This window comes from Saccopteryx leptura, chromosome 6, assembly GCF_036850995.1.
Source record: "Saccopteryx leptura isolate mSacLep1 chromosome 6, mSacLep1_pri_phased_curated, whole genome shotgun sequence".
Lineage (NCBI taxonomy): Eukaryota > Metazoa > Chordata > Mammalia > Chiroptera > Emballonuridae > Saccopteryx > Saccopteryx leptura.
Window position 1 is genome coordinate 26149863 of NC_089508.1, and position 22291 is coordinate 26172153.

The 22291-nt window shown below is 48.2% G+C and overlaps 1 protein-coding gene across 3 annotated transcripts in view; it reads right to left on the reverse strand.

Annotated features, from left to right (window-relative positions):
- Positions 1-5388, reverse strand: part of JDP2 (Jun dimerization protein 2) — a 44391-nt gene extending 39003 nt beyond the window's left edge. The window contains exon 1 of one of the 3 annotated variants that reach the window (XM_066341440.1): positions 3104-5388. In XM_066341440.1, the coding sequence (XP_066197537.1) occupies positions 3104-3284 (181 nt within the window). In that variant the 5' untranslated portion in view covers positions 3285-5388. Of the gene's footprint in view, positions 1-2693; positions 2997-3103 lie in introns of those variants that run through there. The other 2 variants (XM_066341442.1, XM_066341441.1) reach the window with 2 other exon arrangements.
- Between the last annotated feature and the right edge of the window lie 16903 nt (positions 5389-22291).

A 22291-nucleotide genomic window follows, 5' to 3' on the forward strand; every position in this document is an offset into this window, starting at 1 on the left:
TTCTTTACACAGACATACACGGAGTGTGTGATAAACCCTTTGGTCCCCCCCCTTTTTTTTTAATGCCATGGGCCAGCTAAAGCTTTAAACGAAGCTCCACAACTAGAATCCCATGGGCTGCAGCAAGAAAACAGACTAAAAAAAGCCCCAGAGTGGTGGGTTCTGGCCGGGCCTCCCACAGCCAGCAATGAACGTAAAGAAACACAGGCTGAAATTCCAGCCCTGGGTCGCTAAGGCATTTGTCTCTGCTGAGCTTCGAGAGACCAAACCACACACACGCACAAGAGTGTGCGCACACACATACACACACAGGCACATGGAGCTTGGCAGCCCGTAAGTTCCAGAGCTGGTAACACAAGCCACGGAACCGACTGCCAAGACAAGCAACAGAACGAGCCAGGCCCAGTTTCATTGGCCACCATACGCTGCATATGGCCCGGGACGCAGCCAAAACAGTGTTCTCACCCTCCTCAAAGGCATAGGAGACCCTCTGTTTTCAAACACACCTCCACAGAGCCTTAATTAAAGGAAAATGGAAAAATAATGTGCCTGCCACTCTCCCCCTGCCTATATAGGTATGCACACACACAGATTCATACACACTCACTCTATTTTTCTCTTCCTCCCATTTCGGTTTCAAACATAATTCATTCGCATGGAAAAAAAGCAAACTGCATCCTGCAGCAGAAAAGCAGAAAAGAATGTTGCTTGCCCTCAGCCCTGGCTCTGATTGCTCAAGTTGAGCTGGGGCTGAATGAATACAGAGCAGGCCAACCTCAAGTCTGCATTGGCCTCTGTCTCCCAGAGCAGAGCTGGAAACAGAAACACTGGTGAGACAGCCCATTGCAACACCAGCAGCCCCACGACAAACAAGGCCTGGAGAGCCTAGCCCTTCTCATCCTGCCAAGGGCTCTGCAGGTTGGAAAAGATGCCCACACAGCCTGCAAACAGGTGGGGGAGACAGACGCTGGTGGCTGCAAAGGCTAAGCAGTCAGTGAGTGAGGAGCTCCCGGTCCAAGTCCTTCCCTAGAGGACACCATTAGCACTGATGAACACATCTTAGAGAGGGCTGCAAACAACCTAGGAGAAAAGTCAGAGGTCTCCACACCCCTGCCTTCCAGCAGCCTTTCAAATCTCACAGCACCCAGCTCTTCAGAAAGATTCTGGAGCTGCCTGCAGCTCTGAACCAAAGCCAAAGTAGAAGGGGAACAGAAGAGTCTTTGAGAAATCCGTCCTCCCTGTTTTAAACAAGGCAAAACCTTAACCAGCCAGAGGCATGAGAATAGACTTTGCTTCGCTTCTCTGGTCCTCAGGTTAATCAGAGCCGTGCTCACACCTGATACCTGGTTACACTCTCCCCTAGAAACCTGCAAAGGAAGATCAGGCAGCCATCCAAGCTGCAGCCAGATTTGCTGGAAAGATGAAAGCAATGGGAGGTGTTTTTAGAAACCTTCAGGGAAGGAAACTTGGGGGTTGGGGGAGATGATATGTAAACACAGTTCACAGCAAGGCCTTACAAGACAAGCAGGCACCCAATCATGGTTCAAAGCTTCAGTTTCTGATGCTCTTCAAACTAAGACCCTGAGGGAAGTCCACTTAGATTTAAATCTGGCTATACACCCAGTCCGCAAGCGCTTTTTTTTTTGGGGGGGGGGGGGGCATGTCCAGGATCATCTGTCCTGAACACATGTGCTCAGGACACAGCCTGAGGCCTTGGATGCCAGCAGGGAGGGCTGCACACTGGGCCAGGGTCAGGAAACCTTGCAAGTGGAACTGACCTAAAGGGTCAGTTAATTTCCCATCCACCAGCTTCTCCATTTCCAGCCACGTGCATGGCCCATCCATCCCTGCAGGAGAGCCAAGCCCTCCCCATCTTCCGGGTCCCTCCCAGGGTCTGGGGTCCAGGTCTTAAATTTCAACCCCTCAGCCTCCTTTGAGAGGAGGGGCATAAGAAAGCCTTTCTAAACTGGGCTGGTCAGGAGAGGAGGGGCTCGTCACCTAGAAGAGCCGGCTTGCCTTCTTACGTAATCTGGCTTGGGAGCCGGTAGAAGCAAAGGGGACCCGGGACACCTCTAGGCCCTCTCCCAGGCCAGAACCCCGGAGCAATGGCCCTGAGAGAAGCCCTCCTCATTGGATGGAGAGCCCCTGGCCTTCTCACTACCCTCTTCCAGGTCCTCAGGGAGCCACGCTTCCTCCCTGCGAAGGGGTGGGGGCGGCAAGACTTGCCAGCAGGTCGCTGTCATTCCTTCACCACCAGCACCCAGCACCTCCCTGGCCTTTCATCTTCCATCTGCACCCCCACGGCCCGTCTCCGCAGGACAGTTTTCTTCTCACTCGCCGCCTTCCCCGGCGCCCGAGGAGCGCACCCCTCTGCAAACGCACTGGGGAGGAGAGCGCGGGAGGGAGACAGAGGAAGCGCCCTGGCTGCGCCGGGAGCAGACAGAGCCTCCCGTTCTTGGGCGGGAACCAAAGGGAAGCCACCGGCTCCAAGGCACTTCGAGGGAACAGCCCGGGCTACAGCGCCCCCAGCCGGGGCAGCTCAGGGTCCCAAGGCTGCGGGAGCCTCCCCGCGGGGCGGCGGGTTCCGGGGCTCGGCGCTCAACGCCCGCGCGGGGGCGGTCGTCCCAGGTGCCCGCGGCCGGCGCGCCCCACCCCGTCCCGCCCGGCCCAGGCGCCCCCACGCGCGCACGCACCCACCGTGCAGAAGCCGCGGGCGGAGGCGGTGCCCCCGGGGCCGGGGCCCGGCTGTAGGCGCCGTGCCCACTCAGCGCCGCTGCCGCCCGGCCGCCGAGCTCCGCCCGGTGCCCAGGCCCGTCCCGGCCCGGGAACCGCCGCGGCGCCAGCCCCGCCGCCGCTGCAGCGTCCGCCGCCGCCAGCGCCCCCCGTCGCGACCGCCGAGCGTCCCTCCCGCAGGCTGTGGCGGGCGGCGGGACGGGTTGCATCAGCCCCAGCTATATAGCGGCCCCTGGGCGGCGGGGAGGGGTCGGGAATGCGGAACCCGCGTTGCTGCCAGCTCCAGACGTCAGAGGAGGGGACGGAGAGGAAGGGAAGGAGGGGACAGGGGAGGAGGGGAGTGTGGATCCGGCGCTTCACACCCACTGACCTTCACCTCCCCCTCCGCCTTTCGCGCCCTCCTTCTGCGGCTTCTCGCGCTCCTCTCCCCGCAGGGGCGGCTTCGGCCCCGCAGCGCCGGCCGAGGCTCCATCGGGTTCCCCAGCTCTCCCACCCCGCGGCGCAGGAGCGCGCGAGAAAGCAGGACGCGGCGAGCGGTTATGTAAGAGCATCTCCCGCGCACAGGCGCGGGTAGACAGAAGCCGCGGCTCCGGGAGAGAGAAATGAAAAGGCGGCGGCGGGACACGGCAAAAGCTCTTCAAGCATAAGTAGCCTGTGTTGAACCATCTTCCTCCGTCGTTAGCGCTTTTTCCCAGACCGCGAGAGAGGATTTCAGCACACTTTCAACCTTGGACACTACGACTGAGTCAGTGAGGGAATGATCTCGCAAGCTAGTTTTATTTTCCCATGGAGAAGGCTGGGCAGAAGATTAAGACAGATGGGTGCCTCCACCCCGTGCCCTAACTCACCTGGCCACCGTAGGTGCCCTTAAGCCCTGGGGTGGTTCACGGCAAGAGGCATGCCCTCCTCTGCGGCTGCGGCCTGAGCCCACTAATTTCGCTTTCTTGGTGGTAGCGCTGTTTGCCCCGAGGCTTTTTGTCCCACTCCATCAGGTGTCTCTTTTCCTCGCATGGGCAGAGCAGACCCAGCCTCCCGCCCACGCCAACTGGTCTTCTTCCCCGTTACAACTAACATTGCCAACTCTGCCCTTGCCTTTCATCCTCTAAGAGTGGTAGACGCTTAAGGGAGACTCCAGAGGAAATGTGTGTTCCACGGTGCCCTCGAGCGCACATGTGGCACCTGAGACCTTGGCACCACAATCGACGTCTCCTACCTCCAGACCCCCTGGAGCTCTGCCAAGCCCCTACTTTTCTGTCTAAACCAGATAGGGGTGACAGTATTTATATTCAGTGACTGTCAGCCTCCTACTCAGAGTGATGTCAGGTCATCACCCCAAGAAGAAAGGAAGTGAAAGGAAAAGTTCATGCCTTCTTGAAGTACGGATGCTCAGAGGAAAGAAACAAGACTTGAGACAGGTGGGAGCAAGTATGTGAGGCCAAACAAGCATGTCTCTGCAATTCGAAAACAGTGAGGCTTCATTCTCCTTGTCTCCCCAGTGCAGTAAGATCTTTCTGGACAGAAGGACTGGTCTTATGCAGGGAAATGCAGATCACATCCTGATGACAGTGCCTAACCATTTTCACTTTCATGGCTAGAGCTTTCTCTCAAAACATTGAAGTTAGTAAAAAAAAAAAAAAAGAAGAAGAAGAAGAAGAGGGTCCTGAAAGAAAAGAATCTACAATGCAAATGAGTAGTGATTTGATAGTTTTGTGGAAGAAAATGACTCTCAGCATCAGAAAGGCCAACTGTACCTTTACTGCAGCATCAAGATCAAAGCTGGGTACTATGAAACTGCCTTGGGATGTTTCCCCCAAGAGACTGAGGTCTGGACACTTACATGGAAGAAAACACTGAGGTGGGGCAGTGTTACTTTATGCATCTTTGTCTAGGACTTTAAAACAAGCTAAACTGATCTATGTGTGGGGACTGATAATTAGTGTGTGTGATTAGAGCAAGTCGTCTCTAAGGCTTGCTTTGCATGTGTCGGAGCCACTGGTAGTACTTGTAGGTCTTTGCTTCCCCCACAAATTAAAAATGCTGCAGGGTGGCACCAAGGGGTAACCTGGGAATCTCTAGCCCTCTCTGTTTCCCTATAATATCTATCAGGTCTCTTCCATTATTTGATGTGGATGATTTTCATTATATAGAATGCTATGTAAACATAGCTTCAGGACCTCCCTTTTACCACCTTGCCCCCACCAGGCACTTCTACATAGTCTTTGCCTCTGAAGTGGCTGGAGGGAGAGACCATAAATAGGCCCGTTTATGCAGACATTGGCCTGCTTCTCCCTGCTTTGCTAGATGGAGCTCATCTACCACTGGCTCTTAGGGAGGGACAAGTGACCCAGCCTAAGGCAGTTTGAATTTAGGTTTCCTATCACTTGCAACTAGAAAAGTCCTGATTAATACACCCAGCCCTGGCCAATGGATTGGTCAGTTTGCCAAGTATCCCAAGTTGGTCCAATGAGACTAGGAATTTTGTAGCTCTGCCAGGAAGAGCAGCTGCCATAACTAGACCTGAAATTGCCAGAAGATATCACATGAAGGAGTCTACTGAAAGGGAAGCTAATGTAAAAAGAGTAGCGCCAAGCAACAGACGGATGGAAAGACAAATCAAGTTCAGATAGCATTGTCTGAGTTCCGGAATCCTCCCGTGCCTGACACTCCCTACCTCAGGAATTTTTAGTTATAGGAATCAGTAAATTATGTCTTAACTAAGGTAGTTTGAATTTAAGTTTTCTATTACTTGCAACTAAAAAGGGTCTGGTTAATATATCAGATTGCATCTCTGACTTAGACAATTATGTTTTAAAATGTTTTGTTGTTGTGTTCTTGTTTTTTTGTATTTTTCCAAAGTGAGAAGGGGGTGCAGACAGACTCCTACATGTGCCCAACTGGGATCCACCTGGCATGCCCACCAGGGGGCGATGCTCAGCCCATCTGGGGTGTTGCTCTGCTGCAACCAGAGCCATTCTAGCACCTGAGGTGGAGGCAATCCTCAGCGCCCGGGGCCAACTTTGCTCTCATGGAGCCTTGGCTGCAGCAGGGGAAGAGAGAGACAGAGAAAAAGGAGAGGGGGGAAGGGTGGAGAAGCAGATGGGCACTTCTCCTGTGTGCTCTGGCTGGGAATCAAACCCGGGACTTCCACATGCTGGGCCGTATGTTTTAAAATATAATTGATAAATTAATCCCAGGCTCTTGCAAATAGAAAAATATGCAATGGCAAGGCAAAATAATTCCCCAGAGGTGTTCCTCCACTATCAAAGGAGGAAATGATAGTTCTGAGTAATCAACTAGTCTTTATTTTTTTTAAACTAATTTATTGAAACTTTGTTATATGCCTGTGAGGTACACAAAGTTTAAGATTTAAATTCTCACCTGTCCCTACCACATCAGGAAGAATGATCTGAATAAATGAACAGCAAGACCAGGAGTAACTAAAGCTAATATGTGACACAGATTATAAAAACTGTAAGTCTTTAGATAGGATTGCTGCACACAAAAAAAGCATGCAGTACTAACCGGGTAGCTCAGTTGGTTAGAGAATCATCCCAATTCGCCAAAGTTGTGGATTCAATCTCAGACCAGGGTACATACAAGAATCAACCAATGGCCTGAACACGTGGTGGCTCAGTGGATAGAGAATCAGACTGGGATGGAGAGGACCCAGGTTCAAAACACCAAGGTCACCAGCTTGAGCGCGGGGTCATTGGCTTGAGCGTGGGATCGTAGACATGATCTCATAGTTGCCGGCTTGAGCCCAAAGGTTGCTGGCTTGAGCTCAAGATTGCTGACTTGAGCAAGGGGTCACTTATTCTGCTGTATCCCTCCAGTTAAGGCACATATGAGAAAGCAATCAATGAACAACTAAGGTGCCGCAACAAAGAATTGACGCTTCTCATCTCTCCCTTTCTGTCTATCTATCCCTCTATCTGTCTCTCTCTCTCTCTCTCTCTCTCTCTCTCTCTCTGTCACACACACACACACACACACACACACACACACACACAGAAACAGCCAATGAATGCATAAATAAATGGAACAACAAATTGATATTTCTCTCTCTCTTTTTTTCTTTATTTCCCTCTCTTTTTCTCCCTCTCTCTGCCTCTCTAAAATCAACAAATTTTAAAAAATCATTCATTAATTGATCTCTAAACTGAGCAGACACAAAATTGCAAACTAGTAGTTGGCAGGCTGAATTTGGCTTTGTTGGTTCAACATTAATTTTTTTTACTTTAATATATCAAGATTTAACACAAAAATTTTAATTTCTAACTTCTCTTGAAAACAGTCACGCAACATGTCATAGTTAAGATAGGTTATGCTGAGTTGCAAAGAACCTCAAAACTCTGTGGCTTAACACAAGAAAGTTTTATTTGACAAGACAACTGTGGATCAGGGTGATTGTGCAGGACAGCTGCCCCACAGGTGATGGCTCAGTACTGAACCTCCATATCAAGCAGTGTAGCCATGGTCACAATGGAGGGAAAACAGAAGTAGAGAGAGCCAGGCAACAGCAGTTAAATATTTTCTCCTAGAGTGACATCTGTCACTTTAGCTTACATTTCATTGGCCAAAGCAAGTCACATGGCCATTCTTAATTTAAAAGAGGCAAAGACACTCAGTCCTCTGGTGTACCAGGGAGGAAAAGGAAACCACGTATTAGGAGCTATTAGTATCTACCACAACGTGCACTACCTAATGGCAACAACGGGCTGCAGCCCACTAGCAGCTGCTCCCTTCAGATGGGAATTAACCCCAATGGACAGTCTCCACCCAGCCTGCCAGGTCATTTGTATGGCCTGCCTAGCCTCTAAGGGCATTTGATTTTTCAGCTTCTGGTACAGAGAAAGCTAATCTCAATATCAGTCTTTCCAGTGTTCCTGATGATCAATGGAGTTATCACAGATTTTTCAAAAACATTTGTTTTGATTTGCTAATTTATTTATTTATTTTTTTAATTTTTTTTTTGTATTTTTCCGAAGCTGGAAACGGGGAGAGACAGTCAGACAGACTCCCGCATGCGCCCGACCGGGATCCACCCGGCACGCCCACCAGGGGGCGATGCTCTGCCCCTCTGGGGCGTCGCTCTGCCTGACCAGAGCCACTCTAGCGCCTGGGGCAGAGGCCAAGGAGCCAACCCCAGGGCCCGGGCCATCTTTGCTCCAATGGAGCCTCGCTGCGGGAGGGGAAGAGAGAGACAGAGAGGAAAGAGAGGGGGAGGGGTGGAGAAGCAGATGGGCGCTTCTCCTGTGTGCTCTGGCCGGGAATCGAACCTGGGACCCCTGCACGCCAGGCCGACGCTCTACCACTGAGCCAACCGGCCAGGGCCTTGATTTGCTAATTTTTTAAAAATGCCATAGAGAATTCTGAGGTGAAGGGCAGGATGGTATCAAAAAATCAAACAAGAAGTTGAGACTAGCTGTTATATTTTCTTCAAATGACACAGACCTGTTTATAATGGTTTCTTCCTACTGCTCTACCCTTGCTCAAACACCTACCAGGACCAGGAGAAACAAGTGTCTTGAAAAAAAATCAAAGTCAGGCAACATGCAAAGAGAAGTTGCATGATATATATATATATATATATATATATATATGCTCTAGTCAAAACCCTGGCCAGGTGGGATTAGGGAGAGGAGAGGAGCAGTGGATGTATGTTGTTCTTTTCAGAATCCCTTTCCGTTTTGTTTTCAGCAGTCCCCTCTTTGGAGAGCCACTATTCTCCCTCTCCATGTGGCCCTGGAGGGGTGCCAATCCTGGTGCCCCAACTAAGTATGGGTATGTGACCCAAGCTGGCCAATTAGATTAGTTCATTTCCAAAGCTACAGTGATTGGCTCAGGGATGGGCATATGACCCAAACAGGGCCAATCAGAGTCTTCCCTAAGATTTGATATGTGATATTAAGGAAGAGGGGAGGAACTTTCCTTTAAATCAGCTGAGTAACACCTGGCTTGTGGTGGCACAGTAAATAAAGCATCAACCTGGAACACTGAGGTCTTCTATTTGAAACCCTGGGTTTGCCTGGTCAAAACACATATAGGAGTTGATGCTTCCTGCTCCTCCCTCCCCATCTAAAATGAATAAATAAAATCTAAAAAAAAAAAAAAAAAAAAATTAGCTGTGTAAGAATGTAATTTGTAGCTGTCTATGGCCATTTTTTCTGTCATATGACGAGAACTTGACTGAGAATGAAACTAATACACAGAGGAGAAGAGAGCCAAGACATACATATAAGGAGAGAAACAGCTATGAGACCATCATCTGAGTCTCTGAATCTAACATACCTGAGAACATGCTGCACAGGTCTGTGGGCTTCAGAGTGAGGGAGTCGATACACCCCTTTCTCTTCCTGCTAAGATATTTTAAGATTTCTGATACTTGCCACCGAAAGAGGGCTGAAGAATACATGAATAAAGTGACCCAAAGTCAGTCTTATAAAGGACTGCCAAGCAGTCACTGTGGAATCTAATCTGCTTACTATTCTTGCCTCCTTCATCAAATGCCACTCAACCATCTGAGACTAAATACAGACCCGCACTGAGTTCCTTTCTCCCAGTTGGAGGTGTAGTTAGTCATTTAAATAACTTAGACAACCTTGTTTTAATGTTTGGTATGAGCTGGGCACCACGTGCCACCCTATTTGAGAAGGCAAAGCAAAAAGAAGTGATCATCCCTGCCCATAAAGTGTGACATAAAAAAAAAAATTAAAAAAAAAAAAAAATGGCCTGACCTGTGGTGGCGCAGTGGATAAAGCGTCGACCTGGAAATGCTGAGGTCACCGGTTCGAAACCCTGGGCTTGCCTGGTCAAGGCACATATGGGAGTTGATGCTTCCAGCTCCTCCCCCCGTCTCTCTCTTCTCTCTCTCTCTCTCTCTCTCTCTCTCTCTCTCTCCTCTCTAAAATGAATTAAAAAAAATTAAAATTAAAGTGTGACAGCCAAGAGGCCCAGGAAGATGGATGGTATTCATAAAAATGGGGAAATTAGGGTTTGACTGATCTGGGAGAAACCAGATACATTCTACTTCCAGAATATTATCTATCAAAATATGTCCTGAAGACACCTGGGGAAGGATGAAAGGTCCACGTTGGGGACATCATTGTGTAAGTCATCCCCATGTGGATGCTCCACGAAGCGGACACCAGGGTTGTAGACAGAACCACCAAACTCCTTTAGTACAAAGGCGATTTTTAGAAATATTAAATTTCAAATAATAAGTAATTAACTAATAAAGTTTGATTTAATGAATGAGTGAACAGAAGCTGGTTTAGGAGTCAGTCTTAGGAGGTGTGACACTGAACCAGAGGAGACAAAGAAGTTAGCAGACAAAGGGTGCCCCAGACAGCAGAAGAAACATAGATACAGACATAGAATCACAGAACCTCAAGGCTCCTCAACTCCCCTCTCCCTTACCATGGGAGTGGGCTTCCCACTGCCGTGGAAGCTAAAATACGTTGTCAATGTGGTCAAATATAACACAAAGAAATGAGATCTGAGATAAGTTCATTGTATTTATTCAGATCTGAAAGGTACATTGTAACCGTAAGGATGTATAGTCAAGAGGCCTAAAGTCATTATTAAAAGAAGGAATTTAACTTGAAAATGTAAACATTAGCCTGACCAGGTGGTGACGCAGTGGATAGAGCATCAAACTGGGAAGCAGAGGACTCATGTTCAAAACCTGAGGTCGCATGGCCTGAACGCAAGCTCACCAGCTTGAACGCGGGGTCACTGCTTTGAGCATAGGATCATAGACGAGACCCAATGGTCCCTGGCTTGAGCCCAAAGGTCACTGACTTGAAGCTCAGAGGTCGCAGGCTTGAAGCCCAAAGTTGCTGGCTTGAGCCTAAGGTCACTGGCTTGATCCCAAGGTCGCTGGCTTGAGCAAGGGGTCACTCATTCTGCTGTAGCCCCCAGGTCAAGGCACATATGAGAAAGCAATCAATGAACAACTAAGGTGCCGCAACGAAGAATTGATGCTTCTCATCTCTCTCCCTTCCTGTCTGTCTGTCCCTATCTGCCCCTCTCTCTGTCTCTCTCTCTCTCTGTCTGTCACAAAAGAAAAAGAAAATGTAAACATGTTGGGCAGATAAAATGTATTATGCTCACTTTGTTAAAGATAACACGAGGAGGCCATCGCCCAGGTGATATTAATGTATGTTGGGGTGGGCTAAAGGCAGGCAGAATCCTTGGAGCCTGGGGCTTGGTTTGGGGATTAAGCCTTTCCCAGCGGTTTTGATGTGGGGTAGTACAATCCAATCATGCCTCAGAGAAGTGACTTTGTATTAGAGACTTCCCTATTTTGTATATTGGATTAAGAGTTTGGATTTCTACACTATAAAATGGGGACGAAGCGGGAACTTGGGCTCTTGGTTCCTTAGATTATCATTAGAAGAGAGAGCAGAGGAGAGCAGAGAAAGGCCGCGTGGAGGAGGCCAGGAAAAGTAGCCAAGATGGCGGAGTGCTGAGTGAGATGCCAGTTTGTGTAGAGTTTGTATCTGGGATAAGGAAGGAGATGGGGAACTGAGGAGAATAAGGCTGGTGAGCTAGAAACCTTTGATTCTAGGAAACTCGGATAAGTCAGTAGCTTTGTGAGCACTGAATGTGATTGGGTTTTGGAGCCCAGTGTGTGTTTTTACTTGCCCACCGGGTGCAAGCTAGAATTAAAGATGACAGCCCATCTGCTTTTGGCTCCTTTGTTTCTTTACCTACTGTCCGAATCCAATGCGAACCTGCATGGGCCAGGGGGCTGCTGTGATAATGGCCTTGGCCGTGTCCACTGGCTTTACAAAACATTATGCTATAAAGATGTTTCCACCTAGTACCCCCAAAATGCTGCTTCTAAAGGAATTTTAAACCCTTCCCCCTTCTTTCCTTTCTTCTTAATCCCTGCTCCTCACCCCCAGAAGGTGTTACTGTGTATTGGTCAGATACTTTGATAAAATGTCTGGACCTCGGTTTCTTTAACTGTTAAATGGGGACAATAATGGTATCTACATTAAAGGGTTGATGTAAGGATTAAATGTGATATTTATATCACTGATATCACTTATAGCACTATATCAGTACCTGCCACATGCTAAGAGTTCAATAAATGTGGCCATATTCATCATCATCATCACATTTTAGCCAACTCAACCCCTACTGTTACATGGCCTTCTTAGATCTGTCAAACCCACATGAATTTCTCCCTCTTCAAACCTTTAGTATTTCCCTGCCCATCTAATATTAATTGTATGCTATTTTAAACTGTCCTCTTTATCCATATATGTATTGTCATTCTCACGTGCTTGAAGTTACCTGAGAGATAGGGACAACATCTTACTTTTTTCTTTTTCTTCTTTTACGGAGACAGAGAGTCAGAGAGAGGGATAGATAGGGACAGACAGACAGGAATGGAGAGAGATGAGAAGCATCAATCATCAGTTTGTTGTTGTAGCACTTTAGTTGTTCATTGATTGCTTTCTCATATGTGCCTTGACCATAGGGCTACAGCTGACTGAGTGACCCCTTGCTCGAGCCAGCGACCTTGGGTCCAAGCTGCTGAGCTTTTGCTCAAACTAGCCCGTGCCCAACCTAGTGACCTTGGGGTCTCGAACCTGGGTCCTCTGCATACCAGTTAGACGCTCTTCCACTGCGCCACCACCTGGTCAGGCAACATCTTACATTTTTAAAACTCCTATGGCACCTGTGTTGGTCAAATAAGTTTTTAAATATGATATATGTTTTCTCGCTTATAGTTTGCATTGGGTGTAAGGAACAGGCTATAAGCTGGCAGGGTGATTATAGCCTACGGCTTAGTTTTAAGACTAAGCTTTTCCCCACACCCTTGACTGATTGCATGATGTGGGGTGGTGCACTCTCATGAGGAATCCCATTATGCTTCAGATAAGTGACTTTGTATCAGAGTCTTCCTTATTTGTATATTGGATTAAAGGTTTTGATTTCTCCACTATAAAAGACCAGGAGCTTGCTCTCTCAGTTCCTGAGATTAGCATTAGAGGAGAGAGCAGAGAAAGGCCACGTGGAGGAGGCTAGGAGAAGCAGCCAAAATGGTGGAGTGCTGGAGGAGAAGCCAGTTTGTGTAGAGAGAAGGAGATGGGGAACAGAGGTGAATGGGGCTGGTGAACTAGAAACTTTGATTCTAGGAAACTCGGATAAGTCAGTGGCTTTGTGAGCACTGAATGAGTGGGTTTTGGAGCCCAGTGTGTGTTTTTACTTGCCCACCGGGTGCAAACTAGGATTAAAGCTAATGGCCCACCAGTTCTTGGCCCCATTGTTTCATTACCGACTGTCCGAATCAAATGCGAACCTGCACGGGAGTAGAGGACTGGCTGCTGTTATGGTTCCCCATGGCTGTCCTTTTGGGGGACATAGGCTGGCTGACTTTTACAGCCATGTGTGAGGAAACTGAGAGCTCTGTGGAAGAGGCTGCCTGGGACCTGCAAACCAAGCAGTGAAAGGAGCTGGAGCTGGGAGAAAGAGATGTCGACCCTGGAGCTGAAGCAAGCACCAGAGGAGGCCGACCAGGTTCATGAGATTCACCTGGAAATGGCCCAGCCGCTGGAGAAGGAGTCACAGGTTCATGAGTTGCAGCTTGCCCTGGATGTTGTGGAGAACCAGCAGCGGCAGGAGGCCGGGGCTAAGGCTGGGGTTGGGGCCGCAAGGTCTGCGGAGCAGAAGGTGGCAGCAGCCCAGAGCTCGAGCCTGGCGGTGGGAGCTGATGTTTCCAGTTCCTCTTTGGAGAATGAGGAGAATCGGGCTGGAGTTGCAATCCACGGTCTCCAGAAGATGAGAGCCCAGCTGGAAGGAGTACCTGCTACTTCCTGGTAGGTCTGAGATTTTGGGACATTGGGGTTATAAAGCCAGTATCCACGGCCACCATCACAGCCGCCTGGCCCATGCAGGTTCACATTAGATTCGGACAGATGGTAATGAAACAATGGAGCCAAGAACTGGTGGGTCATCATCTTTAATCCTAGCTTGCACCAGGCAGGCAAGTAAAAACACACACTGGGCTCCAAAACCCACTCATTCAGTGCTCACAAAGCTACTGACTTTATCCGAGTTTCCTAGAATCAAAGGTTTCTAGCTCACCAGCCTTATTCACCTCTGTTCCCCATCTCCTTCTCTCTGCACAAACTCTGCACTACCTGGCTTCTCCTTCAGCACTCTGCCATCTTGGCTGCCTCTCTCCTCTCCTCCACATGGCCCTTCACTGCTCTCTGCTCTAATGCTAATCTCAGGAACCAAGAGAGCAAGCTCCCAGTCTGCCCCACCCTACAGTGCAGAAATCAAAACCTGTAATCCAATATACAAAACAGGGAAGTCTCTAACACAAAGCCATCCATCTGAGGCATGACAGGATTGCACCACCCCACATCAAAAAGGGTGGGAAAGACCTAGTCCCAAAACCAAGCCCCAGGCTACAAGGATCCTGCCTGCCCACAGCCTGCCCCAACACACATTAATATCACCTGGGCAATGAGCTTCCACGTGGGCATCGCCATCTTTAACAAAGTGAGCATTATATTTATTTTTTTTTTTATTTTTTTTTATTTTTTCTTTTTTCTGAAGTTGGAAACAGGGAGGCAGTCAGACAGACTCCCGCATGCACCTGACCGGGATCCACCCAGCATGCCCACCAGGGGGCGATGCTCTGTCCATCTGGGGCATCACTCTGTTGCGACCAGAGCCATTCTAGCGCCTGAGGCAGAGGCCATGGAGCCATCCTCAGTGCCTGGGCCAACTCTGCTCCAATGGAGCCTTGGCTGCGGGAGGGAAAGAGAGAGACAGAGAGGAAGGAGAGAGGGAGGGGTGGAGAAGCAGGTGGGCGCTTCTCCTGTGTGCCCTGGCCAGGAATCGAACCCGAAACTCCTGCATGCCAGGCCGACACTCTACCACTGAGCCAACTGGCCAGGGTGCATAATATATTTTATCTGCCCAACAGGGGTGGATGCCATCAAGCTCTCTGGAGCCGAGATGGAAATGCTGACTGCCATTGCCACGTACTCCTCTTTGGGACAGTGTAAGACCTGCCAGGATGGCAGGGATGAGGGGGGTGGCTGAGGCCCCATGTGCGTGGACTGATTTCCTGGGCTATGACCAGAGTGGATACTGACTCCTTTGTTGGATGGACTTACTGGATTTTGGATAGTGTAAAATACCCTGATGGGGGTGGAGGGCAGCTTTGCTGGTTTGTGAGATTCAGCAAATATCAGAGACTTCCTTATTTGTATATTGGATTAAAGGTTTTGATTTCTACACTATAAAATGGGGGCAGACCGGGAGTTTGCTTTCTCGGTTCCTGAGATTAGCATTAGAGGAGAGAGCAGAGAAAGGCCATGTGGAGGAGAAGAGAGGCAGCCAAGATGGCGGAGTGCTGAAGGAGAAGCCAGTTTGTGCAGAGTTTGTGTAGAGAGGAGATGGGGCATAGAGGTGAACATCTGGTGAGGTAGACACCTTTGGTTCTAGGAAACTTGGATAAGTCAGTAGTAGCTTTGTGAGCACTGAATGTGAGTGGGTTTTGGAGCCCAGTGTGTGTTTTTACTTGCCCACCAGGTGCAAGCTAGGATTAAAGCTAATGGCCCACCAGTTCTTGGCCCCATTGTTTCATTACCGTCTGTCTGAATCCAATGCGAACCTGCACGAGCCAGGCGGCTGTGATGGTGGCTGTGGCTACTGGTCTTACAACCTGCCATGTACTGAGCTTACGGTTGGCACTCAAGGGCACTTACATCAACAGTGGGCAGGGGCGGGACAATTTCTTCTGGATCTCCAATAATGTCAAAAGCAGTCTGGGCTCTCGGCACTTAGGGAACAGTCCCTGAACAGATGCTGAGCAGGATGTGATGATCGGTTAGCCCTGGTGTGGTGCACACTAGTAGAATACGAACGTGAGAAAGGGGCCGTGTTTTACAGATGAGGAAATTGAGGTCTCCATTGATGACACAGATCTAGCTGAACAAAAGTTACGATGGGATTAACTCTCAGGGCTCTTTTCATGTCGTGTGTTTTAAAACAACCACCAATAAAAAGTTATTTCAGCAAATGTTTATTGAAGGAGGGAAAAAAAAAGTCCCTTAGGTTTTCTGCGGGAGGTGGCGTTTCCTCTTACACTCAACAATTTTGGTGGTGTGGTAGAGAGGTGTGGGCAGGAGCCAAGGGGGCCTATGACTGGGCTGTTGTGTGGGTCTGGGTGGGTGGGGGAAGGGGAGGTGCTCACTTCTAGGAAAGCTCATCCAGTTCCAGGCAATCTGGGCCAGGTTTTGACACCTGCTCTTCTCAGCACTCTGCCTTATGTTGGCTCAAGAGGTCTGACTTCCAGAGTACCTGGGTTGGGGGAGTCCCCAGGCCCAGCTCAAGGAAACTCACACCGGGCGGGCGGGCACCAGAACCTGGGGTGAATTGGCTCTCCTTGGGCAATGTAGATAAAATGTTTACAATGAGAACTCATTGCTCCACAAGGGGACATCTCTGGCAGCCTCAGGAAGAGGCTCTGAGGGAGGCCGCGCCCTGCCCGGGGAGGCCCCCTGGACAAGGGCCTCTTTGGTAGCCCCGGCCAAGCTCACAAGCTCCCTTTCAGGTTTTATGCCCACATATCCTTCCCCTTGCCTCCCGCCAGTGTTTCTCTATCTCTTAAACACACCTCCCTAATCCTCTCCTTCCTCCTCTTTAAAGCCTTCCCTTCCTTTCAAACACTTCCTCAAATGCCAGCTTGTTATTTGTGCGCCCTCGCCCTGCCCCGCCCCAGGAGCTCTGGCTGAGAGTACACTTTAGACCTCGGGCCGGACTTTTACTCGCGTTCATTAACAAATATTTGGTTATCTGTATATGCAGGGCCATGGCAATACAGTCGTGAACAAGGCTGGCCCAGTTCTCTGGTGACTAAATAATTAACAAGTGCACACAGGAGAGTGAAAGGGTGTTATGAGACAGGGAGAGAAACTATCAGAACCAACCTCTGTCTACTTGTCAGAAGCCCTTAAACAGATCAGCTTGGTGTCCAAGACCTATCCTACTCACTGGCACAGGGGCAGGTGTTCTTTATAAAGGGGCACCAACTTGCTCCTTCCTCCCATGGGTCAACGTTTCAGTGTGGCAGGGGATCACCCCGTCCTTCACTGCCCAGCCCCAACTCTTCTCGAGCTGCTCACCATCTTGGCGTCTCAGGCTGTCGTTCATGACCAGATACACAGCTTTCACCGCCTTACCCGGTCTTTTAAGGTTAAGGCATCACGCAAGGCAGTAGAGGTTAAGAGTAAGGAGTGTGGGCTCTGGAACCAGACGTTCCCCACTTGCATCCTGTCTCCGACGCGTGCTAGCTGTGTGGCCTTGTGCAAGTTACTTAACCTCTTTCTATGCTCGATTTCATCATCATTAAAATGGAGTGTATGTGATAATACTCAACCCACAGGGGTATTATAAAGATTGAAATACATAAATATACAAAGAGTTATTGCCTGCAAAGCACTTGGAACCACGCTTAGCACCAGTAAGGGAGTGATTGGACGTTGTGGTTTGGATTTCCCCTGACAAGGTGTCCAGCCTTGGCTCCTGGGACCCGGCCTGGGCCGGGGTCTCAGGCTGCTGCTTGCCCGAGAGGAGAGGAGAGGAGAGGAGAGGACAGGCTGGAACTCTGTCAAAGAGACAAGGCACTGGCAGCGATGAAGACTGCCTGAAGCTAAACAGACAAGGGCACTGAAGCCAACTGGATGTGCAACATGTTGCTCTCTCTCTCTTTTAAATTGGAGTAACATTGGTTAATAAAATTACCTAAGTTTCGGGTATTCCGTTCCATAATACGTCATCCGTATGCTGTACGATGTGTTCACCACCCCAAGTCAAGTCTCTTTCCATCCCCGTTTATCTCCTCTTTAAAAATTGTTTCATTTTCTGACTTGAGAGAAAGAAAAAGGGTGAGAGAGAGGGAGAGAAAGAAAGAGGGGGGGAGAGAGAAATATCAATTCACTATGCAAACTATTCATGCCATCACTGGTTGATTCTTGCATGTGCCCTGACCAGGATCAAACCTGCCACCTAGGCATACGGGGACAATGCTCTAACCAAATGAGCTACACGGCCAAGTTCATGTTGATCTCAGTTCCCTAATACCAGGAGCCTTCCCAATTGTCCTTTGCTCCAGCAATGAGAAGGGTACCAAGAGAATCATGGAATTTGAACTAAAATTGACCTTAGAAAGTCCATATTGCAACCCCCTTACTTTCCATCTAAGGAAACTGAGACCCAGAAATGTCATGCGACTTGGGAAACAGAGGCTAGATTCAAATCCCAGTTCCACAACTCAGTCTCTTCTCTGAGGTTCACTATACTCTTAGAAAAGTGAAGATAGGGATTCCTACTGCAGGGGGTCATGATGAGAACTAAATGAGACCACATGTGATGCACAGGGTCTGGGTATGGTTGGGTAGGTCCTCATAAGGGTGTTTCCCACATGACTAGTTGGCAGTTCCTTTCTTACCTTCTTCACCAGGTTGACAAAAGGATAAAACAAAGCAGTAGAATACTTATTCTGAAAATAGAAATGCCATGTAATCATTCTGTGCTGTTCCCGCTACCCTTCCAATTCAGATCTACTAAACCCATTAGGGAAGCTGACCAGGGTACTAAGAACTAAGGGGTTAATGTTCATGTGTAAAGCTTAGTTTCTAGCCCTGGCCGGTTGGCTCAGTGGTAGAGTGTCGGCCTGGCATGCGGAAATCTCAGGTTCGATTCCTGGCCAGGACACACAGGAGAGGCGCTCATCTGCTTCTCCACCCCTCCCCCTCTCCTTCCTCTCTGTCTCTCTCTTCCCCTCCCGCAGCCAAGGCTCCATTGGAGAAAAGATGGCCCGGGTGCTGGGGATGGCTCCATGGCCTCTGCCTCAGGCGCTAGAGTGGCTCTGGTCGCAACAGAGTGACACCCCGGAGGGGCAGAACATCACCCCCTGGTGGGCATCCCGGGTGGATCCCGGTCGGGCGCATGCGGGAGTCTGTCTGACTGCCTCCCCATTTCCAGCTTCAGAAAAATACAAAAAAAAAAAAAAAAAAAAAAAAGCTTAGTTTCTGGTTCTTGGAAGTTTTTCATTTGCGACTACAACTCTCAAAGAAGAAATGTCTTTTCCAAGCCTGAGTGCTCAGTGATCACGGTCTTGTGGAGAAAGCTCTAATAAGGAGGGCATCACCGTCAGTCACCTCGCCTCCAGCCATTATTGAAACATCAGGCAGGGGGCTTGGCTCTCAACCTCCTCTGAGATCAACTGGGAGCCCTACATCCACAAATGGTACCGTTGTGCCAGCCTCTTGGGCACAGCCAGCTGGGACAGTTGCACCCTCTCCATGAAGGAGGCTCCCTGCCTCAGACCCGTGTCAATTGCAGTCAGTTGCCATTAAACTACAGACCCAGCCTTGGTGTCATCCAGAGAAGAGCCAAGGCCCACAGGCCCAGAGTCAAAGGCAGTGAGCCAGAAGCTCTTTAAAAGAGGACCAGGAGCAATACAATGAGAATCAAAACAAAACAAGTCTGATAGAAATACAGTAAGCCCTCATTTAATGCAAGAAGGTTCTACAACTTTCAGTGAAATGACAAATTACAAAACCAATTTTACCACAGGCTAATTGATAGAAACAAGATTTAAGTTCCAATGGCATTCATCAAGGATATGATGAAATGATGTTGAAGGAAACATTTTTCTAGGACCTGAGTTCTCTCTATCAGTTGAAGAAGACTGTTTCTTTCATACTTAATTTTTAGTCAAAGAAACCTCTTCCTCACATCTATCTCCCCTGGCATCTCATTGGCCAGACTTAGTCACATGCCCATCACTGTGCAAACTATTCATGCCATCACTGGTTGATTCTTGCATGTGCCCTGACCAGGATCAAACCTGCCACCTAGACATACGGGGACATTGCTCTAACCAAATGAGCTACACGGCCAAGTTCATGTTGATCTCAGTTCCCTAATACCAGGAGCCTTCCCAATTGTCCATTGCCCAATTGTCAACCCCTGGCCGAGGTGCTGAGAAGCTCATGATTGGCTTAGTCACTTGGAAGCAACATGGATACCTGAATTAAGTAAATTGAAGCTCTACCCATAGGAAAGGAGGAGGTAGGTTGTTAGAGACACAGCCAGTGATAACCTACTCCAGCAAGCAGTTCACATCCAGCAACAAGAGAAAGTATTCAATTGTAAAGGATTGAAACTGACCTGTGGTGGCACAATGGATAAAGCGTCAACCTGGATGCTGAATTGCTGGTTTGAAACCCTGGGCTCGCCTGGTCAAGGCACATATGGGAGTTGATTACTTCCTGTTCCTCTCCCCTTTCTCTCTCTCTTAATCTCTCCTCTCCTCTCTAAAATGAATTTTTTAAAAAAGGACTGAGCAAAACTTAAAAGCCAAAGAGCTGGATACAAATTATGCCTCTTACTAACTGAAAAACCTTGAGTGGGACTCTTGACATCTGATAGCCTCAGATTCATTTAACAAGGCTGTTGGGTGGGTCAGACGAGGTCATTTAATGTTCATGCAAGCCCTTGGCAGATTTCAGCATCCCATACTATATAGAATGTCGGTCTTGACGCTGTCATTAGCAATGAAAGTGGGGTGACACAAATAGATCTTCTATGGAAGGGAAAGTGGAGTTGCCTTTTGGGGGCACTCACTCCTTGATCTTTACAGACTGTGGCTAAGTGACCTTTATTTGGTCAAGGTCAACCTGTTCTTATTTGTATTAATAATTCTTTATCTGAAAGCAATAGATATCATTTTAGGGTCTTAGGACCAAAACAGTGTGTCCTTTTTTTAAAAAAAAAAAATTCTAAATTGCAATGCAAACTACATATATTGATAGGTACGTGTATAAATTCCAAACATAATTATGCCATTAGAGCTATTTGGAAGGATTTCAAAAATATTAAATGCATTTTAAGTGCACGAAAAATGTCAAAGTTCATCTCAAAGGCTGTGGTGCTCAAGGCTGGTTGCTGTGGTCAAAAGGTGATATGATCACATTACCCTTGGTCACCAGTCTTAATTTAATGCAGTGCAGAGCTTTCTTCCCTGGATTGCCATCAGAAACAAACGCTGCTTGGTGAAGGAAAGAATGGGGACAGGAGGATCTGCCAGGCCACTCAGGGAAATGAGACATAGACGTATCACTGTTTTTCCTGCCTGATCCGCTGGCACGGTTCCATCCAGAGGCATTTTCCCTGGGCCTCAGAACAGGTGTGGGCTTGAAAGCTCTGGCTCTGCAAAGCTCTTCTACCCCAACACGGAGTGAAAAGAGGTCATCCTCTCAGGCATCTGATTGTTGTAAGTGCGAGGGGTTGTTATGGCCAACAGGTAGTGACAGCCAATCGTCTGAAATCAGCTCTTTAAAAGCTTCGCTTTTTTAATCGTGGCTAATATTGATTGAGCACTTACTATATGCCAAGCACTGTGTTAAATGCATTGGATTAATTAATTTAATCCTCACAAACACCCATGAAGCAGGCACTATTAGTATCCCCATTTTACAGATGAGGAAACTGAGGCACAGAATGAATAGCTGATTTGCTGTTGATTGCAACTAGTTAATGGGCAGAGCCAGGACTCAAACTTAGAGAGTAGGGCTCCAGAGCCTGTGCTCTTGACCATATACCATATGGCATTTTATTTGTTTTTGGTTTTATTTTTTTAATAGACTTTATTCTTTAAAAACAGCATTAGGTTCACAGCAAAATAAAGAGAAAGTATTTCCATATATCACTGTCCCCCCTCCCCAGACACAGCCTCCTCCACTATCAACATCCCCACCAGTGTGGGACATTTGTTACAACTGATGAGTCTATGTTGACACATCATTATCACACAAAGTCCATAGTTTTATTAGGGTTTAATTTTGGTGTTGTGCAATCTATGGGTTAGGGCAAATGTATAACGACATGTATCCGCCATCATGGTATCATACAGAATAGTTTTGCTGCCCTAGAAATTCTCTGTGCTCCACAGATCACCCCCCTCCCCACCCCATAACTACTGATCTTTTTACTGCCTCCATAATGTTGTCTTTTCGAGAATGTCATAGAGTTGAAATCATACTGTGTGTATCCTTTATACACTGGCTGCTTCCATTTATTAATATACATTAAAGATTCCTCCATGTCTTTTCATGGTTTGATAGCTCATTTCTTTTTAGCACTGAAAACTCTTCCACTGTTTGAATGTGCCACTGTTTATCCATTCACCTACGGAAGGACATCTTGGTTGCTTCTGAGTTTTGGAATATAGCTGCTATAAACATTCTCATGCAGGCTTTTGTGTATTGTGCAGATAGGTTTTCCATTCACTTGGGTAAACATACTAGAGATCACAATTGTTGCATCATATGTTTAGACTATGTTTACCTTTGTGAGAAACCAGCACCATCTTCCAAAGCCGCTATACCACTTTGCATTTCCACCATTCATTCAGCAGGGAGTGAGTCCTTTTCTTCCACATCCTTGGCAGCATTTGGTATCATCAGCGTTTGCGATTTTGGCCATTCTTTTTTTTTCTTTTTTTTTTTTTTTT